At 45.8% G+C, this 21,014-nt stretch overlaps 1 protein-coding gene across 5 annotated transcripts in view; it reads right to left on the bottom strand.

The window, feature by feature from the left end:
- IPPK (inositol-pentakisphosphate 2-kinase) overlaps nt 1-21,014 on the bottom strand; it is a 63,741-nt gene that overhangs the window by 13,446 nt on the left and 29,281 nt on the right. For 4 of the 5 annotated variants that reach the window (XM_003911984.3, XM_009189196.4, XM_021927703.2 and 1 more), the window contains 4 exons: nt 19,716-19,788; nt 17,009-17,288; nt 14,164-14,314; nt 13,385-13,487 (listed from right to left, as the gene is read on the bottom strand). In XM_003911984.3, coding sequence (XP_003912033.1) covers nt 13,385-13,487; nt 14,164-14,314; nt 17,009-17,288; nt 19,716-19,788 — 607 coding nt within the window. Of the gene's footprint in view, nt 1-10,947; nt 11,438-13,384; nt 13,488-14,163; nt 14,315-17,008; nt 17,289-19,715; nt 19,789-21,014 lie in introns of those variants that run through there. The other variant, XM_021927702.2, reaches the window with a different exon arrangement.

Genomic DNA, 21,014 nt, shown 5'->3' with positions numbered 1-21,014 from the left:
CTCCACCCTCATGACCTAATCACCTCCCAGAGGCCCCACCTCCTAACACCATCACCTTCAGAGTTAGGATTTCAACATATAAATTTGGCGGCGGGGCAGCAGGGTAAAACATTCAGACAGTAGCAGAGAGGGAGAGAAATCAAATATCAGACATCTGGAATAAAAGAGCATACTTCAGATCCTATAAAACATGACAAGATAATAAAATAATATTGCCCAACAAATCATATGCCAAAATTCTGAAAACAGAAAACAGAAAAAATTTATAGAAAAATGCAACTTACGGCCGGGCACGGTGGCTCAAGCCTGTAATCCCAGCACTTTGGGAGGCTGAGACGGGCGGATCACGAGGTCGGGAGATCGAGACCATCCTGGCTAACACGGTGAAACCCCGTCTCTACTAAAAAAATACAAAAAACTAGCCGGGCGAGGTGGCGGGCGCCTGTAGTCCCAGCTACTCGGGAGGCTGAGGCAGGAGAATGGCGTGAACCCGGGAGGCGGAGCTTGCAGTGAGCTGAGATCCGGCCACTGCACTCCAGCCTGGGCGACAGAGCGAGACTCCGTCTCAAAAAAAAAAAAAAGAAAAAAGAAAAATGCAACTTACTAAAATTTGAAACTTTCCTACAAAGACAACTATGGGGCCTAGCTGGTTTCACATCTGATTCTACAAAGCATTTAAGTCAGAAATAATACCATTCCTTTGTTGTTGTTGTTGTTGTTTGAGACAGGGTCTTGTTCTGTTGCCCAGGCTGGAGCACAGTTGTACCATCACAGCTTACCTATAGCCTTGACCTGCAGGGCTCAAGTGATCCTTCCATCTCAGCCTTTCGAGTAGGTGAGACTACAGGTATGCATCGCCATACTTGGCTGACTTTTTAGTAGTAGTGTAGACGAGGTCTCGCTATGTTGCCCAGGCCATTCTTGAACTCCTGAGCTCAAGTGATCCTCCCACCTTGGCCTCCTTTCACAGTGTTGGGATTACAGGCGTGAGCCACTGAACCCGGCCGTTGTTAATCCACCTCTTCCAGGGAACAGAGAAAGAATAAACAGACGATCTTTGAAGTGTTTTATGGGCAGGCCTAGGCCTCGACACCAAGGCTGAACACAGACAGTGCAAAAAGAGAAAGCACAGTTCTTATCACTCATACACATCTGCAAAAATCCCTAAACAAAATATTAGCAAACCCAATATCATCATACAGAAAAAGAACACATCACAACAAATTGCGCAATTCACCACGTTAACAGAAAATATTTTGATCATATGATCATCTCAATAGAAATAGAAAAGGCATTGATAAAGTTCAACATCTGCTCCTGATTTTAAAAAATCCTCTTAATAAATCAGGAAAAGAAGGGAACAAACGTTTTTAATCTGATGTCAGCCACTTAAGGAAAAACAAAAAAAAACCTACAATAAACAATTTACTTGATGGTAAAATGCTTTTGAGATTTGGAACAAGACTAAAATTCATACTCTCACAAATTAACTATATAAAGTGAAGTAAAATAAAGAAGTGAAAGGTATAAATATTGGGAAGGGAAAACATCAAATTCACAGACTATGATTACATATAAAGAAAATCCAAAAGAAACTATAATCATTAGGATTAATATAAGTGAGCAAAGTTGATGTATCCAAGGTCAAAACAGAAAAACCAGTTTCATTACTGCATAATCAAACAAACACTTTTAAAGTAAGATCTTTTTAAAGATGCCATTTACATCTAAAACCATCAAATAACGTGAAATTAATATAAGACCTCTCTGAAGAGAACCATAAAACATTTTTATCAGAATAATGTATATATAAAAGTTTAAATGTCCATGTTGGAAGACTCAGTATTGTATAGATTTCAACACTCGTCATTATTTTAATGCTACACCATGAAAATCTCAACGGCTTTTTTTTTTAGTTTTTAATTTTTGTGGGACAGCAGTTTGTTTGTGCTTTTCCTGCAGAACTGAGTGAGGTGATTCTCAAATTCATGTAGATATGCAAAAGGTTGAGAACAGCCAAGATATGCTTGAAGAAGACAGAAGGATTTGTCAGATATCAAGGCTTGTTATGACTCTATAGTGTTCATAATTGCATGATGCCAGGAAAATTCCATTTGAAAAGGAAATAAAACCCCACCTCCTGCCATTTCAAAAATCAGTTTCAGACAGTCACCCAACAAAATGTGAAAGATAAAACAACAAACTTTCTAAAGATACAGTAGGAAAATATCTTTAGGACTTTAAGGCAGAGAAAGACTTCTTAAATGGGAAAAAGACTGGTAAATTAGGCTACCTTAACATTATGAAGCGTTCTTATAAGGACTCCATTAAGAGTCAAAAGACAAGCTACATAGTGGGAAAAGATACCTACTGGACACAAAATTGACAAAGGGCTTCTATCCAGAACATACAAAGAATGCCTTCAAATCAGTAAGAAAAAGACAACTCTACCAAAAAACGAGCAAGAGACTTAAAGTGTGACTTAAATAGATCAAAAAAGAAAAATCCAATAAACATATTAGAAGGTACTTAATCTCATCACAAGATACCACTACACACACACCAGAATGGCTGAAATTCAGAAGACCCAAAACTAAGTGTAAGAGATGGTGCGGAGCACAGGTGACTCCTAACCTGTTGCAGGGAACATAATCAGGTAAAACTGTTTTACAGTAGCTACTAAAACTAAGTATACTCACCCCTGTGGCCCAGAAATCCCACTCCTAGGGATATATCCAAGAGAAATGCGTGCACATGTACACAAAATCTGTGCAAGAATATTCTTAACGGCCAAAAACTAGGAACAACCCAAATGTTCATAAAACAGCAGAACAGGTAAATTGTAGTACACTAAGTCCTCACTTAATGTCGTCACTAGGTTCTTGGGAAACTGTGACTTGAAGCCAAACAATGTATAACAAAACTAGGCCAGGCACAGTGGCTCACACCTGTAATCCCAACACTTCGGGACGCAAAGGCAGGAGGACTACTTGAGCCCAGGAGATGGAGACCAGCCTGAGCAACATAATAAGACTGCATCTCTACAAAACATTTAAGAAATTAGCCAGGCGTGCCAGGCACAGTGGCTCACACCTGTAATCCCAGCACTTTGGGAGGCTGAGGCGGGTGGATCACAAGGTCAGGAGTTCCAGACCAGCCTGGCCAACATGGTGAAACCCCATCTCTACTAAAAAATACAAAAATTAGCAGGTGCTTGTAATCCCAGCTACTCAGGAGGCTGAGTATTGCTTGAACCTGGGAGGCGGAGGTTGCAGTGAGCTCAGATCGCACCACTGCGCTCCAGCCTGGGTGACAGAGCAAGACTCCAGCTCAAAAAAAAAAAAAGAAGGAAATTAGACAGGCGTGGTGACACATGTCTGTGCTTCCCAGCTACCTGTGAGGCTGAGGTTGGGGGATCACCTACCTGAGCCCAGGAGGTCAAGGCTGCAGTGAGCCATGATCGTGCCAGTGCACTCTAGCCTGGACGATGGAATGAAACTCTGTCTCAAAAAAAAACAAAAAAAAAAAACATTTTTTTCTCATCATTATAATAAAACAACATTGAACAAAATGATGTTATCTGAGGACCTGCAGTATAGGTCACTTCACTCAAAGTCACAGTTTCCAAGAACCTGTCAATGATGTTGAGAAAGGACTTACTATATATCCATTCATGGATCGCTCTAAAGTAAATAGAAATGTGGCAGTGGGTGCACTAGCAAAGGTGAATCTCATAAATGTTATACAGAGCTAAAAACAAACAAACAGAAGACACGAGCATATACAGCATGATCTCGTATGTCAAGTTCAAAAACAGGACTGACTAAACTACAGGGATACAAGTCAGTACAATAGTTAACCCTGGGAGGAAGGAGAAAGGCCTGGTTGGATGGGACAACAGGAATTCTGATCGCTGCCAGTGTTCCATGTCCAAATATAAGTGGTGGTTCCATAAGAATTTTTACTTTGTGACAAGTCAGTGGGTTGTATATTTTTTTCTGTATTTGCTGTTACTTCACAATGATTAATGAAGCAAAAGTTTAGAAAACTAAAATAAAAAATTTAAGTATTCGTAATATCTAGTGTTTGCAAGGGCATGGGGAAACTGTCTTCAATTGTTGCAAGAAGGAATATAATTAGTAAAATCTTTTGGGGAGGACAATGTGACAGGATCTATCAAAAATAAACCCTGCAACTTTAAATCTAAAAATCTGTCTTACAGAAATACTACGTTAAGTGCACAAAGGTAGATGCACAAACGTGAATATCAACATTAATACCAACAAATTAATATCAACACCTAAGTAACTAACAATCGTGTGAACACACTAAAGAGACAGGATTATGGAGGACATCCAACAGCCCTTCTACAAAACAACCAGATCCCTGAAACCGCTCCTTTTAACGTATTGTTGGGCTTACATAAGGTAAGGAAAATCCCTAACTGAACTCCCTCTTCTCACCACCCACCCACAAAGAGCTGCAACTAGAGTTTTGAGCATGAAGCAACTGGGAAGGCTGAGCTGTCCTATAGGACACTGATTCTAGCAATAAACCACAGGGTAGAGGATCTATCTAAACCAGAGACTCTTCTCCTTTGCCAAGGATCCCTATCCTCTCTGGAAGAAGGCATCCCCTATTTGGGTCTCCAGGATTCCTGTAGATTAAGATCAAACAAATCAACAAGGCAAACAAAATCAAGCATGGCAACATGGATGAGTCAAACAAAATAAGAGATTTTTCTTTTTTTACCACCAAGGTTTTATTGTATCTGACATCAGAATATAAAATAACTTCATAAATTGCTTAAAGAAATAAAAGATAGAACTTTGAAATAGACAAGCCACAAGGAACTAGGAAAAAATACGAAAGAGATGTGAAAACCAACCAAATGGAACTTTCAGAAATTAAAGATAGAACTACTGAAATGGGGCCGGGTGCAGTGGCTCACGCCTGTAATCCCAGCACTTTGGGAGGCCGAGGAGGATGGATCACAAGGTCAGGAGATCGAGACCATCCTAGCTAACACAATGAAACCCCATCTCTACTAAAAATACAAAAAAGTAGCCAGGCATGGTGGCAGGAGCCTGTAGTCCCAGCTACTTGGGAGGCTGAGGCAGGAGAATGACATGCACCCGGGAGGCGGTGCTTGCCGTGAGTCAAGATTGCGCCTCTGCACTCCAGCCTGGGCGACAGAGCGAGACTCCATCTCAAAAAAAAAAAAAAAAAAAAAAAAAAAAAGAACGACTGAAATGGAAAACTCAATAAACAAGTGAAATGGCAGATTAGACACAGCTGAAGAAAGAATCAGTGAACTGAAGATAGAGCCAAAAAAAGAAAAGCACCTGGAATGTAGCACAAGGAGACACAGAGATTAAAAATATGAAAGAGCAGTTAAGATGTGTGGAAGATAAAATAAGGTTTGACATATGTCAAATTAGAGTCCCAGAAGAAGTGAATATAATGGAGAAGAGAAAATATTTGAGAAAATTACTGAGAATTTTTGAGAACTAATAAAAGACATAAATCCACAAATAGAGAAAGCATAACATACACCAAACAGGAAAAATAAAAAGCACAGCACACCCAAATTACATTGCACTGAAATGTCAAAAGGACAAGAAAGAGGGAGAGAAGACCTTAAAAGCAGCCAGAGAGGACAGACAGATTACCTACTGAGCAAGTACACACTAACAAAAGACATCTTAACAGCAAAAACCAGATGTTGTATGAAACGTTTAAATGCTATTAAGAAAAAAAAAAACCCAGAAATCAACCCCTTCTGTGCACCCAGAAAAAAATTAGTTTCAAAATTGTGGCAAAATATAAATATATTCAGATACAGAGGAATTTACCAAAAACCCTTCACTAATACAGCTTCTAAAGAATATTCTTCAACAAGAGGAAGAAAAGTATAAATATCTGTAGGCCAATAAATTAGACAACTTAGATCAACTGAACACTTCCCTAAAAAAACACAAACTACCAAAACTGACTTAAAAGCAGACAATATGATTAGACCTATAACAAAGAAAATGAATTAAAAATCAAAAAACTATCCACAAAGAAAAGCCCAGACTCGGATGGCTTCACTAGTGAATTCTGTCAAATATTCAAAGAAGAATTAACACCAATCCTTCTCAACTTCTTCCAAAAAATAGAAGAGGCTGGAACACACCAACTCATTCTATGAGGCCAGTGTTACACCCTGATCCCAAAATCAAAGATACCACAAGAAAATGAAACCACACACTAAGAATATGGATGTAGGAATCCTCAATAAAATAATCAAAAACTGAATCCAGCAACATATAAGAAGGACAAGACACCATGGACCAAGTGGGATTTAGCCCAGAAATGCAAAGTTGGTTTTAACATCCAAAAATAAATTTATGTGATACACCACATTAACAGAATAAAGGACAAAAACCACATGATAATCTCAAATGATACAGAAAAGGCATCTAACAGAATCCAACATGCTTTCAGAATAAAAACACTCAGCAAATCAGGAAGAGAAAGGAACTGCTTCAAACTGATAAAGGAATTGACAAAAACAGCTAACATCATACATGATGATAAAAGACTGACTGAACACTGTCCCCATAAGACCAAGAACAAATCAGGGATGTCTACTCCTACTATTTTCATTCAACATTGCTCTAGTCAGGAAATTACACAAGAAAAATAAATCAAAGGCATCCAAATTGGAAAGGAAGAAGCAAAACTCTCTCTATTCACACATGATCTTAAATAGAGAGAATCCTTAAAACATCCGTTAAAAAACTATTAGAACATACAAACTCGGCAACGATGCAGGCTACAAGATCAATATACAAAATCAAATTGTATTTCTACACCTGATTACACCTGTAATATGCAATCTGAAAATGGAATTCAGAAAACAATTCCATTTACAACAGCATTAAAAAGAAAATATTTTAGAAATAAGTTTAACAAAGAAGCATAAAACCTTAGTTTGACACTCTGAAAACTAAATAATAATGTCAAAAGAAAACCAAGATCTAAATAAATGGAAAAGCATCCCATGTTCATAGATCAAAAGACTTACTGCCCAAGGTGACTCAAAGATTCCCCAAGTCCCTATGAGAATCCCAGCTGGCTTCTTTGTAGAAGAAGCTGATTCTAAAATTCATATGGAATTACAAGAGGCTCCAAATAGTCAAAACAATCTTGAAAACAAAGATCAAAGTTAGAGAACTCACACTTCCCCATTTCAAAACCTACTAAAAAGCAGTAGTACTCAAGACAGGGTACTGGCATAAGTGCAGACATATAGATCAATGAAACACAACTGAGCATCCAGAAATAAACCCAGACATCTATGGTCAACTGATTTTCAAAAAGGATGTTAAGACCACTCAACGGGGAAAGAATAGTCTCCTCAACAAATGGTGCTGACCAGGTGTGGTGGCTCACAACTGTAATCCCAGTACTCTGGGAGGCTGAGGCAGGCAGATCACCTGAGGCCAGGAGTTCAAGACAAGCCTGGCCAACATGGCAAAACCCTGTCTCTAGTAAAAATACAAAAAATTAGCCGGGCATGGTGGTGCATGCCTGTAGTCCCAGCTACTGAGGAGGCTGAGGCAGGAGAATCACTTGAACCTGGGAGGCAGAGGTTGTTGCAATGAGTCGAGGTCATGCCACTGCACTCCAGCCTGGGTGACAGAGAGAGACTCTGTCTCAAAAAAAACAAAGGTGAGACAACTGTGTATCTACATGGAAAAGGCTGATGTTGGAGCTGGGCATTATGGTGCACACCTGTAGTCCCAACTACAGGGGCAGTTGAGGCAGGAGGACTACTTGAGCCCAGGAGTTTGAAGCTGCAGTGAGCTACGAACACACCACTGCACTTCAGCCTGTGTGACAGACCAAGATTCTGTCTGAAAAAAAAGAAGAGTGATGTTGGACCTCCACCTGAAATCACGTACAAAATTAATTCAGAATGGATCAAACACCTAACTATAAGAGCTAAAACTATAAAACTATATAAAACTCTTAAAAGGGAACATTGGAAATCTTCATGCCCTTAGATTTATTTAGCAATGAATTCCTAGATATGGCACCAAAAGTATGAACAACCTAAGAAAAACTAAACTGTACTTCAACAAAATTAAAAATGTTTGTATATCTAAGATATTACCAAGAAAGTAAAAAGACAACAGAATAGAGAAAATATTTGCCAATCATGTATCTGATAAGGGTCTAGTAGCCAGAATACACAAAGAATTCTCAACAAGATAAATGACACTATCAAAAAGTGGGCAAAGGGGGCTGGGCACGGTGGCTGACACCTGTAATCCCAGCACTTTGGGAGGCCGGGTGACGGTCAAGCGACAGGGTTCAGCCAGCCTGGGCAACATGGTGAAATTGTGTCTCTCCTAACAAATGCAAAATTAAGCCAGGTGTGCACTAAGTGTGCACTTATAGTTTAATACTCAGGAGGCTGAGACAGCCTGGGTGACAGAGAGAGACCCTATCTCAAAAAAAAAAAAAAAAAGAGTGGGCAAAGGATCTGAATACACATTTCTCTGAAAAAGATCTATAAGTGGGCAACAAGCACATGAAAAAGATGCTTGGCGGTGTGATGTCAAGCCACAATCCCAGCACTGGGAGGCGAGGCGGAGATCCGCGAGGTCAGGAGATCGAGACCATCCTGGCTAACATGGTGAAACCGATCTATTAAAAATGTCTAAAAAAGCAACGGTGAGGTGGTGTAGTCCAGCCACTGGAGGCTGAGGCGGAGAATGGTGAGGCTTGCAGGGAGTGAGCTGAGATCCGACCACTACGCCAACCTAGGCGACAGAAGCGAGACTCCGTCTCAAAAAAAAAAAAAAAAAAAAAAAAGAAAAGATGCTCTTAGTCTTCAGGAAATGCAAATCAAAACACAGGTGCCTTGCCGCCGAGCAGCCAGAAATCAAAAGGACAGGTAATAACAAGCGTTATTGAGTGTTGCTGAAGATGTGAAAAAAATAAACACACCTTTATACACTGCTGGTGGGAAGATCGAACCATACAGCAATTTTGGAAAAGTCTGCCCAGGTCCCCAAAAATTTAGACATAAAAGTGCCACTGGACTTAGCAATTCCACTCCTAGGCATATTACCTCAGAAAAGTGAAAACGCACGTCCATGCAAAAAAACCTGTACCCAAATATTGATAGCAGCATTGAGGATAATAGCCAAAAAGCAAAAACAGCCCAAATGTCCATCAATGGATGAATGGATATGTCCACCCCATGGACTATTACTGAGCCATGGAAAGGAATGAAGTACTGATCATGCTACAACATAGATGAACCTTGAAGACATCAGGCTAACTGAAAGAAGCCAGCCACAACAATCACACATTCAGTGACTCTGTTTATAGGCAATATTTGGAAGAGACAAGTCTACAGAAAGCAGACAGGTGGTTGTTTAGGGCTGGGGGTCATGGGGAGACAATAGGATGATGGCTAAAGGATACAGGGTTTTTACTGAAGTGATAAAAATCTAAAATCCACTGTGCTGATGGTTGCACTTATCTTTCAATACAGTGAAACCACTGCACTGAACACTTTAAGTGGGTAAACTGTATAGTATATAAATTACATCTTAATAAAGTTACAGAAAAAAAGGAAAATGGAGAAAGATCTAAGCTCCAAGAATGTTAGGCAGTGATAGGGAAAACCACATGGATAAATCTAAAAAAAAAACCTGTGTAAAATAATACCCTAAATTATGACTTAAAAAAAAAAAAAAAAAACCAAGACAAACAGAATACAAAACAATACTGCACATAAGTTTGGAGAGATAACTGGAATTAAGTGTCCCAAGTCCTTATATTGTGTGGGGACTCGGAGTATGAAGTAACTGATTAGACTTTAAATATGCAGGATCAAACAGGACAAGACACCAAAAAAGGGAAACAGGACTAACTTCCAAATACATAGAGCAAAAAGTGGAATAAAAAAACTAATAAGCAAAAGTACACAGAGGTCAGAAAACTATGGGCTGGGGGCCAAATGCAGCCCACCACCTCCTGTTTTTGTTTTCCTGGAACTCAGCCCCACTCACGTTTTCTCCATGGATCCTTGTGAGCTACAGTGGCAAGGCCGGTACCTGCAACAGGGACCAGACATTACAAATGTCTGCTGACCCCTGCTACCAGATACTACACAACAGACAAAAGCAAGAGTTACTGGGGGCTTCGGTCTCCTGAGCATTGAAATGAAGACAATATTCCCTCTTTTCTTCAGAGGTACACGGTTCAATTTTTTTTTTTTTTTTTTTGAGATGGACTCTCGCTCTGTCGCCCAGGCTGGAGTGCAGTGGCGCAATCTTGGCTCACTGCAGCCTCCGCCTCCCAGGTTCAAGCAATTCTTCTGCCTCAGCCTCCTGAGTAGCTGGAACTACAGGCGTGCACCACCATGCCTGGCTAATTTTTGTATTTTTAGTAGAGACAGAGTTTTGCCATGTTGACCAGGGTGGTCTCAACTGATCCACCTGCCTCAGCCTCCCACAGTGTTGGGATTACAGGCGTAAGCTGCCGCGCCCAGCCTACAGGGTTCAATTCAATAAACAATATGAGTGCAAGAACTTTTGTGTAGGAAGGAATGTCCTCAGCCTACTCCCCAGCTTCAGCTTCACAATTACCCTCTTCAGGTTCAATTACCAGAAGCTAACTTCCTACAAGAGAAAAAGCAGGCCCTTCTATGACAGCACGGAAAGTCCTCAAGCCACGTTTCTCCCACAAGTAACATCTTGCAAAACTACAATATCACAGCAAGGTGAGTGATGCTGATACAATCCACAATCTTATTCAGATATCTCGGGTTTTACATATATGCAAGTGTGTATGTGTGAGAGTGTGTGTGTGATCACACGTAGGTTCATGCAACCACCACCACAGTCAAGATACAGAACAGTCTGGTCACCACAAGGATCCCCTGGTTTGACCTTTTATAACCACATCTCCCTTGCTCCTCTTGCCAACCCCTGGCAACCACTAATCTTTGTCATTCAAGGATGTTATACACACAGAATCATTTAGTGTGACCTCTGGGGATTGGTTTTTGTCACCAACAAAGTCCCCTGGAGATCCACCTGGGCTGTTTAGCAAGAGTCCGTTCCTTTTTGGTGCTGAGCAGAGTTCTGTGGTATGAATGCACGGTCTGTCTGACCCGCTGGAGGTCACCGTGGAAAGACACAGGGGCGGCTTCCAGTTTTTAGCTGTTACAAAGAGAGCTGCTGTGAACATTTCCGTACAGGTTTTTTGGTAAGTGTCAGTCTTCATTTCTCTGGGATAAATGCCCAGGAGCGCAAGTACAGGGTGGTTGCATGTTTAGTGCGTAGGAACCTTCCAAACTGTTTTCCAGAGTGACTGTGTCCTTTTCCATCCCCATCAACAACAGATGAGAGATCCAGTTTCTCTGCACCTGTTGGTGTTGTTTCAATGCCTTCATTTTAGCCATTCTGTTAGTTAAGTGACAGTTGCTTTAGCTGCTTATAAGACTACATTTACATATAAGGTTAGAAGATTAAAATTAAAAAGTAAACCATACTTATTTTGTGGAAAACTGAAAAATACAGAAATACATAAAAAAGGAAATAAAGTCCTGTTTCTTTTCTTGGGAAAAACCCACCATGCTGCTGTTTATTATACCTAAATCAACGCACCCAAGTGGCAGGCAGCACGAGGCAGGTGCCCTGCTTTCTTCTCACTTGGAACCCTCCTCACCAGGATGACAATTCTGCCCTGGGCCTCTGCTAACATCCCTGTGGCCCTTCGCGTCAGAGGCTCACCTGAGGCTCTACTAGACATCCTCAGTCCTCCTCAAAACACTGACAGCTGCAGCCCCACCAAAGAAAGCACCGAGGACTCTTTCCCAAGTGTGAGCCACAGACACGTCAACGGGACAGGGGAAGCGGGTCCCAGGGTTCCAGGCAGCGGCACACACACACGCAGGGAGGAGCACCAGCTCGCTCCAGAACAGGTTTCCTCACTGCTTATTGTCCTGTAAAGGCTTTGGCAGCCTAGTACAGCCTATGGGCCTCTCTCAGAATAACTTTTTTTTGAGATGGAGTCTTGCTCTGTCACCCAGGCTAGAGTGCAGTGGTGCAATCTCGGTTCACTATAACCTCTGCCTCCCAGGTTCAAGTGATTCTCCTGCCTCAGCCTCCCAAGTAGTTGGGACTACAGGCGCCCGCCACCACGCCCGCTTAATTTTTTGGATGGTCTCGATCTCCTGACCTCTTGATCTACCCACCTCGGCCTCCCCAAAGTGCTGGGATTACAGGCGTGAGCCACCATGCCCAGCCCAGGATAACATTTTTAAACGTGTAATATAAAATACAGGTGGCAAAAATGTAAAATACCAAATTTTTTTTTTTTTTTTTTTTTTTTTTTGAGACAGGGGCTTGCTCTGTCCCCCAGGCTGGAGCACAGCAGTATGATCACAGTTCCCTGCAGCCTTGACTGCATCCTCCTACCTCGGCCTCCCAAGTAGCTGGGACTCTAAGCACATGCCACTATGTCCGGCTAATTTTTGTATTTTTCTTTTGCAGAGATGGGCGTCTCACTATGTTAACCAGGCTAGCTTCCAACTTCTGGTTTTAAGTAATTCTCCCACCTCAGCTTCCCAAAGTGCTGAGCCAAAATATTTTTAAAAACAAATGTATTCCATACTAATATGCAACATTTCATGCAGTGATGAATAAACCACATCTCGAAGCGTCTGCAGCTACAGTGTGAGACGGAAAGTCTGTTTTTTTATTCTCTTAGTGGCAAAGTCCTGGGTCCTGATGAACCCACAGGCTCATTGCCACCTTCGTAATGGAAAGAAATGCTAAATTCCAGGTACAGCTTAGTGAAAATGAAGATGCCATTTTTTTCCTATCCAAGCTCATGGAGCTCTGAATTTCACAGACCCAGGAAGTGCAGGGCCAGTCCCCTTCCCTAAGAGGCCCCTGCAGGCTGTCCCTTGGCCTCGGTTCTAAGGGAAAGAAGCTGCCCGCATCCAGCCGGGGCAGGGCAGAGACACAGGTGGGGTCCCAGGGCCTGGCGAGGGCCTTGCAGCAAGGGATGGTTGGCAGAGAGCCTGTCACGGGCTGCTGAGAAGGCCTGCAGATGGACTGCAGATTGGCCGCCCCTGGGGCCTGATCCCACCAGGAACGGGCCAGGGCAGAATTCAACCAAGGGAAATTCCCCTTAAAACCTAAATGTACCACCACCTGCCCCGGTTCATCTGGGAGAAACTTCAGCCACTTTTTTTACATCCCAGGTTTTCTGCTTTAAACCTCAGGGGTAGGTAATGGAAAAAAAAAAAAAATTAGTGCTAAGAATCTAAGCATCACACAACAAGTTTTTGGATGGGTCTGCCAACCTTCGTTAACGCAAAGGCCACTGTCCCGTCATCCTCAGTGGAAAGGTCAAGCAGCTTCTGGTAAAATGCTTCATCATAAGGCCCATCTATTTGCAAGGTTTTTCTGAAGAAGAAAGCACAATAAAAACAGGATGACAACGCCGCACAGAGGTTGTTTCTTAAACTGCTAACACAGTCTACAAAGCCCAGCACCACTAAACATCACACATTTTGTTTTGAAAAACACCTAACAGATCTGTCTCCCTCATGTTAAACATCCAGGTTTTAAACAGAACTTAGCAAGACCAGAACCAGGGAGCCTTGAAGCTGAGCCTTCTCCTGTTCATGACAAGTAGCATCCTGAGTCAGAGACACAAGTGAATTCCAGCGAGGAAGGAAGAGGATCCTGGCCCCGACTGGACACCGCGGGTGTGGACCCCAGTGACTGGCACCGAAAGCCCAGGACAGAGGCTCGGCTGACACAGAAGGGCCTGCAGGATGCTGCTCAGCCGTGGAGCAACACTGCCCTCTGCAGGCTCGTCCCCAACCTGGGGTTTCGAATTAGCAGGCTCACAGATGAGCTTTCTTCTCCAGAAAGCGGTAAGTGACCCTGTTCCTCCTTCACAAGGCACTACATTCCAGAGCCAGGCCTTGGCGCCGGGGAGCAGAGGACTGGGGCAGGGAGTGGCCGGTGTGCTTCGTCCTCCTGGGAAGCTGTGCCCTGGGAGGCACGTTCTTACCCTGCCCACCCCCACAGTCTCCTCTCAGGGCTGCCCAAGACGGGGACCGCCCGACCTCACCTCTCCTCAGGAAACTCTTCTAGGTATCGCTCAACCCGGTTGTACAGAGGGTAGAGGCCTTCGATGTCCAGCAGGTCCAACATCTGCACCTGGAGGGTTTTGTACAGAAGACAGCCCTTCGGTAACCCCGAGCGCTCTGGGGTGTTTTTTCCTACCGAGAACATCAGGGGAAAACGAGAGCACGTTGATTATCAAAGAACGTGGAGGGAGACACAGGCCGGCGCAGACCGCAGGGCTCATCCTGGGCTCCGCCATACGGGCATCGCCACAGGCAAGGACTGGCCCCTGGACTGGCGCTAAGGACAGATGAGATGACGCTCCCGCCTCACAGAGCTGCTGGAGCTGGAGCGAGCCTGGACCACACTGGATGCACCAGGCCAAGCACAAAGGAGAGAGCAAGAAATGCATACATCCTGCCTCGTGCCTCTCCTCTCCCAACACAACTCTCAGAATGTCTTTTAGATTCTACCACAGCAGCCCTGGAAGTCACTTTATGATCTAAGTTTAGATATAATCCTCATTTTAAGTCAGGACACAAAATTTCTTTCTTTTCTTTTTTTTGAGACAGAGTCTTACTCTCTGTGGCCCAGCCTGGAGTGCAGTGGCGCGATCTTGACCCACTGCAACTGCAAGGCAGGGAATTTCTAAAGATCCTGCTGACATCCTAAATCTGCAAGACCACTACAGGAGGACAACCCCAGGACACTGTCTGCAGAGTCCAGAGCCACAAGCCCACAGTGAGAGGCAGGGAAGACCTGGGCTGGCGACAGGCGCAAGCTCAGAACCAGCCACAGAGAGCCACAGACAGGTCAAAGCCACTGACAAGGACCTGTTATATCGTAGGACAGAGGCAGAAACAAAACTCCACTTGCCACTCAGTTGTTTGGTACCTGTGCTGTACCGGGTGCCAAGTGAGCTTGGGAGGTACCAAGTCCCAGATCATCTCCTCCCACTGAAGGGAGCAACCATCTCCCACAAAGAACCAAACTATAGGCAAAGACACAGTAAGAAAGGTGTCCGTGCAGGGGGAAAACTGTAGTCACCTGCAGATGTCAGTAGGACCCGACACGAAAATGCCAACGTGCAGGAGAACGGGAGTAAAAGCTCACATGCCCAACTAGAGGGGATTTGTTAAAATTACAGCAGATCCATACATGGTCACTAAAAGTTGAATAAAATGCATGTGATCACCAGGCGCTGTGGCTTACGCCTGTAATCCCAGCTCTCTGGGAGGCCAAGGCCGGCAGACTGCTCAAGTCCAGGAGTTCGAGACCAGCCTGGGCAATATGGAGAAACCCCATCTCTACAAAAAACAAAAACAAAAAAAAAAAATTAGCTAGACGTGGTCATGCGTGTTTATAGTCCCAGCTACTCAGAAGGCTGAGGCAGGAGGATCACTTGAGCCCAGGAGGTGGAGGTTGCAGTGAGCCAAGTTCACACCACTGCACTCCAGCCTGGGCAACAGAACCTTGTCTTTAAAAAAATAATAATAAAAAAAGAACATACATATGTGGTGATACAGATACAGATTTATGCTAATTAAGTAAAGAAAGTCAGGTTACAAAATGACATGTAGAGTATGATCTTATTGTTTTAAACTGCACATCCCAGCAGCTGGGGCCCAGCTCCACTCCCTTCTGTCTGTGTCCATGTCCAAAAAGGTCTGCAGGAGCCCTGGGGTGCTGTGGCGCCTCCTGTTGGTGCCCCCAGACCACCTCAGCAACTGGTGCCATCTGTCGTTCCAGACACAGTCTGCTTCCTTAAAAGCAGTTATGTGCCCAGATTATAGGCATAATTTTAACAAAATTTTCTGAAATGATCAGGAATCACTTTCATAACAAGAAAAAAAAAAAACCCACAAAGTTCATTTGTAATAAGAAAACATGGTGGCTCATGCCTGTAATCCCAGCACTTTGGGAGTCCAAGGCAGGCAGATTGCTTGAGGTCAGGAGTTCGAGACCAGCCTGGCCAATAAGGCGAAACTGTCTTTACTAAAAATACAAACATTAGGTGTGACAGTGCGCACCTGTACTCGGGAGGCTGAGGCAGGAGAATTGCCTGAACCTAGGAGGCGGAGGTTGCAGTGAGCCGAGATCACACAACTACACTCTGGCCTGAGTAAATACAGTAAGATCCTGTCTTGAAAAAACAAAAGAAAAAATTGGCACAGATAGCAGAAAAGAAGGCAGGGCTTAGGGTGTGGGTGGGTTTCTGGTTGCACACAAGCAGGACTGCTGTCTTCAAACTATCTCAGGCTCCCAGAGACCATGGGGTCTCCAAGGGCTGCCAAGAATCACAGGCAGCGTCAGCTCATGAAACGTCAGGACACGCAGCAGCAGCCAGGGCCCAGCTCCTATCTGCAAGGAAGGTGTCCTGCATTTCAAAGTCCCCACGGGTCTATGTCTTCACCCCAGACTTGTGAAGACACCCCATTGTGGTAGGACCCAGCCCTGAAGGATTTCTGTGCCTCAGTTCTCCCCATCTAAGGAACAAGCCAAGGAAAACCTGTCCCCAGGGTTGCAATGAGGCTCCAACAGGATAGAAAACATGGTTGAAAACATTCAACAAACCAGAGAGGACCACAACATATGGATGATATTCTAGAGGGAAATCCTACAGCCCAAATGTGTCCTGCTATTTACAGATACAGATAAAAGGCAAGAAAGGGAATCTGCATCTGGGGGTGAGAGGCGGCAAAGCTCCGTGCTGGGAGCCCTGGTGTAACCAGGTGGCATCCCCCAGATCCCCCAGGAGACTCTGCTGACCGCCTGGCCACCCATGGAGACTGCAGAGTCCCAAGGCCCCTGTGGCCCCCACCGCCTACCTGGGGAAGGCTGGGCCCTACCTTGGCAGCGAAGGCTCCTGCTGAAAGGGCTGGCTTCACAGACTCGCGGGCCTTGGGGCCCGAGCCCCAGTCTTAGGGTGCCTGCCCGGCCCTTGTCCGAGCCGCTCAGCAGCACCCGTGTGATCACGTGCACCAGCTCCCTGATCACAGCCCTTGTGCAGTGGGGCCCACTGGCCAGGCCGTTAGAAGGGAAGAAGAACGGCTTCAGGTGGTGTGCAAGCTCACTCCAGTCAGCCACAGGGCTCCGGGCATCTTTGCAGCCATAAATCAGCTCACCATTCTTCAGGCAGGGAAAAGAGAGAGGGAAACGTCAAACCACCAAGCTTGTAGGAAAAGAACTCAGTCCCCACCACCAGCAGGCCAGGCAGTGGGTGAAAGCCAAGGGCCCTGACGCTGTCGACCCAGTCTGGGGCCACTGCATACTCCGGCTCCTCCAGGGAAATCCACCCTCACGGGCTGTGCTATCAAACAAGCACCAAACGTCAAGACATGAAAAGGAAGGAAAGTTTCAAAAACTAAAGAGCAGTGCCCTGGCCTGACCACCGCCCCCCAGACAATGATCCACAGTACCTTCAGAAGCCGAGAGCAAATGCTCACCACAAGTGACAAACTCCCAAAGCCACCAGCCCAGTTACTCAAGAACCTGAGGGCCTTGGCTCTGGCCCTGAGCAGACAAACATGAGGACAGCCGTCAGCACCAGCACCGCAAACAAGTGTGTCCTGGGGTTCAGGCCACACCCAGGGTGACCCCAGTGCTGGTTGGTACAGCTGAGCCAGATGGTGGGAGAAGCTGCTGGCATTTGCTGGCTTAAATGAAGCCCAGCAAAGAAACTCCTTACATCATCATCAACATTCAGGTTCACACGTTCCCAGGGTACAGGCAGTGACATCTGCTGCCGTGCCTGGGGGAGTCAACACATGACTCATGGGGGTCTGGGTGGTGCCCAGGAGAAAGGCCCCTGACAGCGGCCAACCCCAGGAAAGTACCAACTCTTTAAACCTGATTTATTTATTTAATTATTTATTTATTTATGTATTTTTAAAACAATTTTTTAATGTTTTTGAGACAAGGTCTCACCCTGTTGCCCAGGCTAGAGTGCAGTGGAGCAATCAAAGCTCACTACAGCCTTCAACTCCCAGGCTCAAGTAATCCTCCCACCTCAGACTCCTAAGTAGCTGGGAACACAGGTGCAAACCACCATGCCCAGCTAATTTTTTGATTTTTTTGTAGAGACAGGGTTTTGCTATGTTGCCCAGGCTGGTCTTGAACTTCTGGCCTCAGCAATCCATCTACCTCAGTCTCCCAAAATGCTGGGATTACAGGTGTGAGCCACCACACCTGGCCCACACCTGGAACTTCAGAGCTTTCAGGGTTTTCTGCCTTGCTGGCTTTTAATACTGAACTGGACGAGATCGGCGGGAGAGCTGATGAAACGCACAGTAGGTAACATGCCTTGGCGGCGTGACGTGTTACCTTAAATCATTCTGCATCCCTTCTCTTAATCCATCCCCTTTTCAACTCTTTTGAAACAATCCTAATCCTCGGGACTTTTCCATGCTGATTTTAACAGAAGCAGCAGACAGCCAGAGTTCCAGAGACCTTAGGTGCAGGTCAGATGGGGCCAGAAAAGGGTCCACCTGGGATAACATGCCAGCCTTATGATAGGCTTCAAACAAATCCCTGATGAAACAGAATGTATCTTCAGGGTTTAAATATTTAGTTTATAAAAATAAATTATATAAACATGAAATAAAAGCTACTGTGAAATATGCCATCCTTTCCTGGATTTGGGAAGGTGGAGGCAGACAGGGAATGAAGCCGATTCACTTGCCCAGCAGCCAGCACCATGGGTTTCCAACCAAGACCTGGGGAGGCAGGTCAAGAGCAGGCCCCACCTGCCCAGCGCTGAGAGGCGGCCAGCCAGGCAGCAGGACACCAGCCACGTGCAGCAGCAAGGAGAGGGGCCACGGCTTCCGGTTCACCAGTCGCCTCATCCAGACCACGGTACATAGGAAGCTGACAGGCCCACGCTCAATAGCCCTGCCTCCTCTGAAGGATCCACCTGCGATGGCTGTCAGCTCCTGCAGGGAGTCCAGGACTCTGTCCCCAGGTGTCACTTATGTGTGATCATAAGGCTACAACTGGGACTGAGGTGATGACAAGGGGGACCCCAGAGGATGCATGTCCAACATGGGCCCGGCACTCTGACTGCCACCCAGGCCTGCCCTGCCCTACATCTCATCCCCTCCCTCCCCAACAGCCTCTCCTCTGCAGATGCCCCAATCCTGCCTGGCCCCACCCCCACCTCCTCTCCCTTGGACACCACTGCCAGCAGCAGGCCAGATGATGCCAGCCCAGATAGTGCTAGAGTCATCCTCACCCACGGTTCACCCATTTGCTCATCAGGGGAGACCAAGGCCCACCCCGCAATTGTTGGGGCTTTGGTCAAGCACCGCAGGGTCATGGACAACCCAGGGTCACTCAGATGCTGTGCTTGTGGAATCGTGCTCAGAAAAAGGTCAGGGAAAGACAGGTCTGGAACTGGAAGGTCCCAGGTGATGGGTGAACCAGTCGGGGTATGAGGACCCCAAAGGGGATGTCCAGCACACACGACGTGCAGCCCAGCCCAACACCCTCATCTGTGAGGTCACTTGAACCTTCGCCGGCCCCACCCTGAAACCACCGTAGAATCAAAGCAGCTCTTACCTTAAATATCTTCAAGTTGTTCTGTGCCTCCTGCAGCAAACTCTTCAAGGCAAAGTGCATTCTCTGTTTGTTTCTAAAAGGGAAAAGTGTTAACATGCTTTAAAAGCAGCTGGAACTGACGTGTCCCTGCACACACACCTGCTCGTGGCTCAGAGGACATGCCAGGTATTTTCCTAGGGGCCGCTGGGAAACCTAGGGTCCAGCTGGGTCCAAACAGTGACATTCTCCCCTCACTACAGCCCCACCATGGGCTCCCTCCCCGGACGGTCACAGACACAGCTCCACAGCCTGACACGCGCTCACTAGAGATGTGGGGGTTGGCCCTGACCCCAGGCCTTCGGGAGATGTGAGGGACCCAACTGAGGCACGGGAGTGGGAACCCCACCAGCCGCACCACAGCCCGACCCGAGAGGGGTTACGGGCTGCTCTGCCTCCCTTGTTCCTCCTGCCGCAACTTCCAAAGGCTCAGGGGTGGCAGGAGACCTGTGACGGGCCATGAAGGGAGTGCTGGGAGCCAGGGAGAGGCTAGAGCCCCAGGGAACCCTCGCCCTGCAAGCGAGGAGCTGCAAGGCTGGCCTCCTCCCCCACCCCTACAGAGGAACCTCTGGAGGCCAAGCTGCCCATGCAAGCACGCGAGCCTGACCCTGCCAGTGGGGACAGCCCACGAGCACACATTCAGAAAGGCTCCCAGTATCCACGCACTCTCTAGCTGACTCCTAAAAGCCTGCATTCTACAACATTCCAGGGAGGGTTCCCTACTTACGTTCTGACACATTAATAAATTCTCAACAATGAATCTTTATTACTGAATGCTTCACAATTCACAGCCTTTAGGTGCACAGGGAAATCCACATGGGACCCACACGTGAGTGCACCGCCAGCCTGGCTGAAGCCTTGGAGCGAGCGGTGTTGGTGCCACCTTCTGAACGAGCATTCCCAGTGTTTGTGAACTTTTTAACTTCCAAAGACAACTCTGTGTTCAATCTTTGTTCCAGGAAGTTTGCAAGGGCATCTAACCAAAAGCACTGACATGGCGACCAGGCGTGCACGCAGAGGCAGTGCTGAGCACTGACAAGGGCAGGGGCACAAAATGAATGGTTGGAGGGCAGTGGGGGAGGAAAGAGGAAAGAAACTCACGCAGCGGAGTAAGAAAACCCAGACTCACCAGAACAGCTCTGCAGTAACGGGGGTCCCAGGGAGGGAAAGGAGATTGGAAAGAGGAGCTGTGCTGATCAAAATGGACAGCAAAGGCTCACAAATCTACATCGCCCTGTGGCCAGGGACTCTCTCCTGGGGGTG

The sequence above is a fragment of the Papio anubis genome, chromosome 13, assembly GCF_008728515.1.
Source record: "Papio anubis isolate 15944 chromosome 13, Panubis1.0, whole genome shotgun sequence".
Lineage (NCBI taxonomy): Eukaryota > Metazoa > Chordata > Mammalia > Primates > Cercopithecidae > Papio > Papio anubis.
This window is presented reverse-complemented; position numbering and strand designations above follow the sequence as displayed.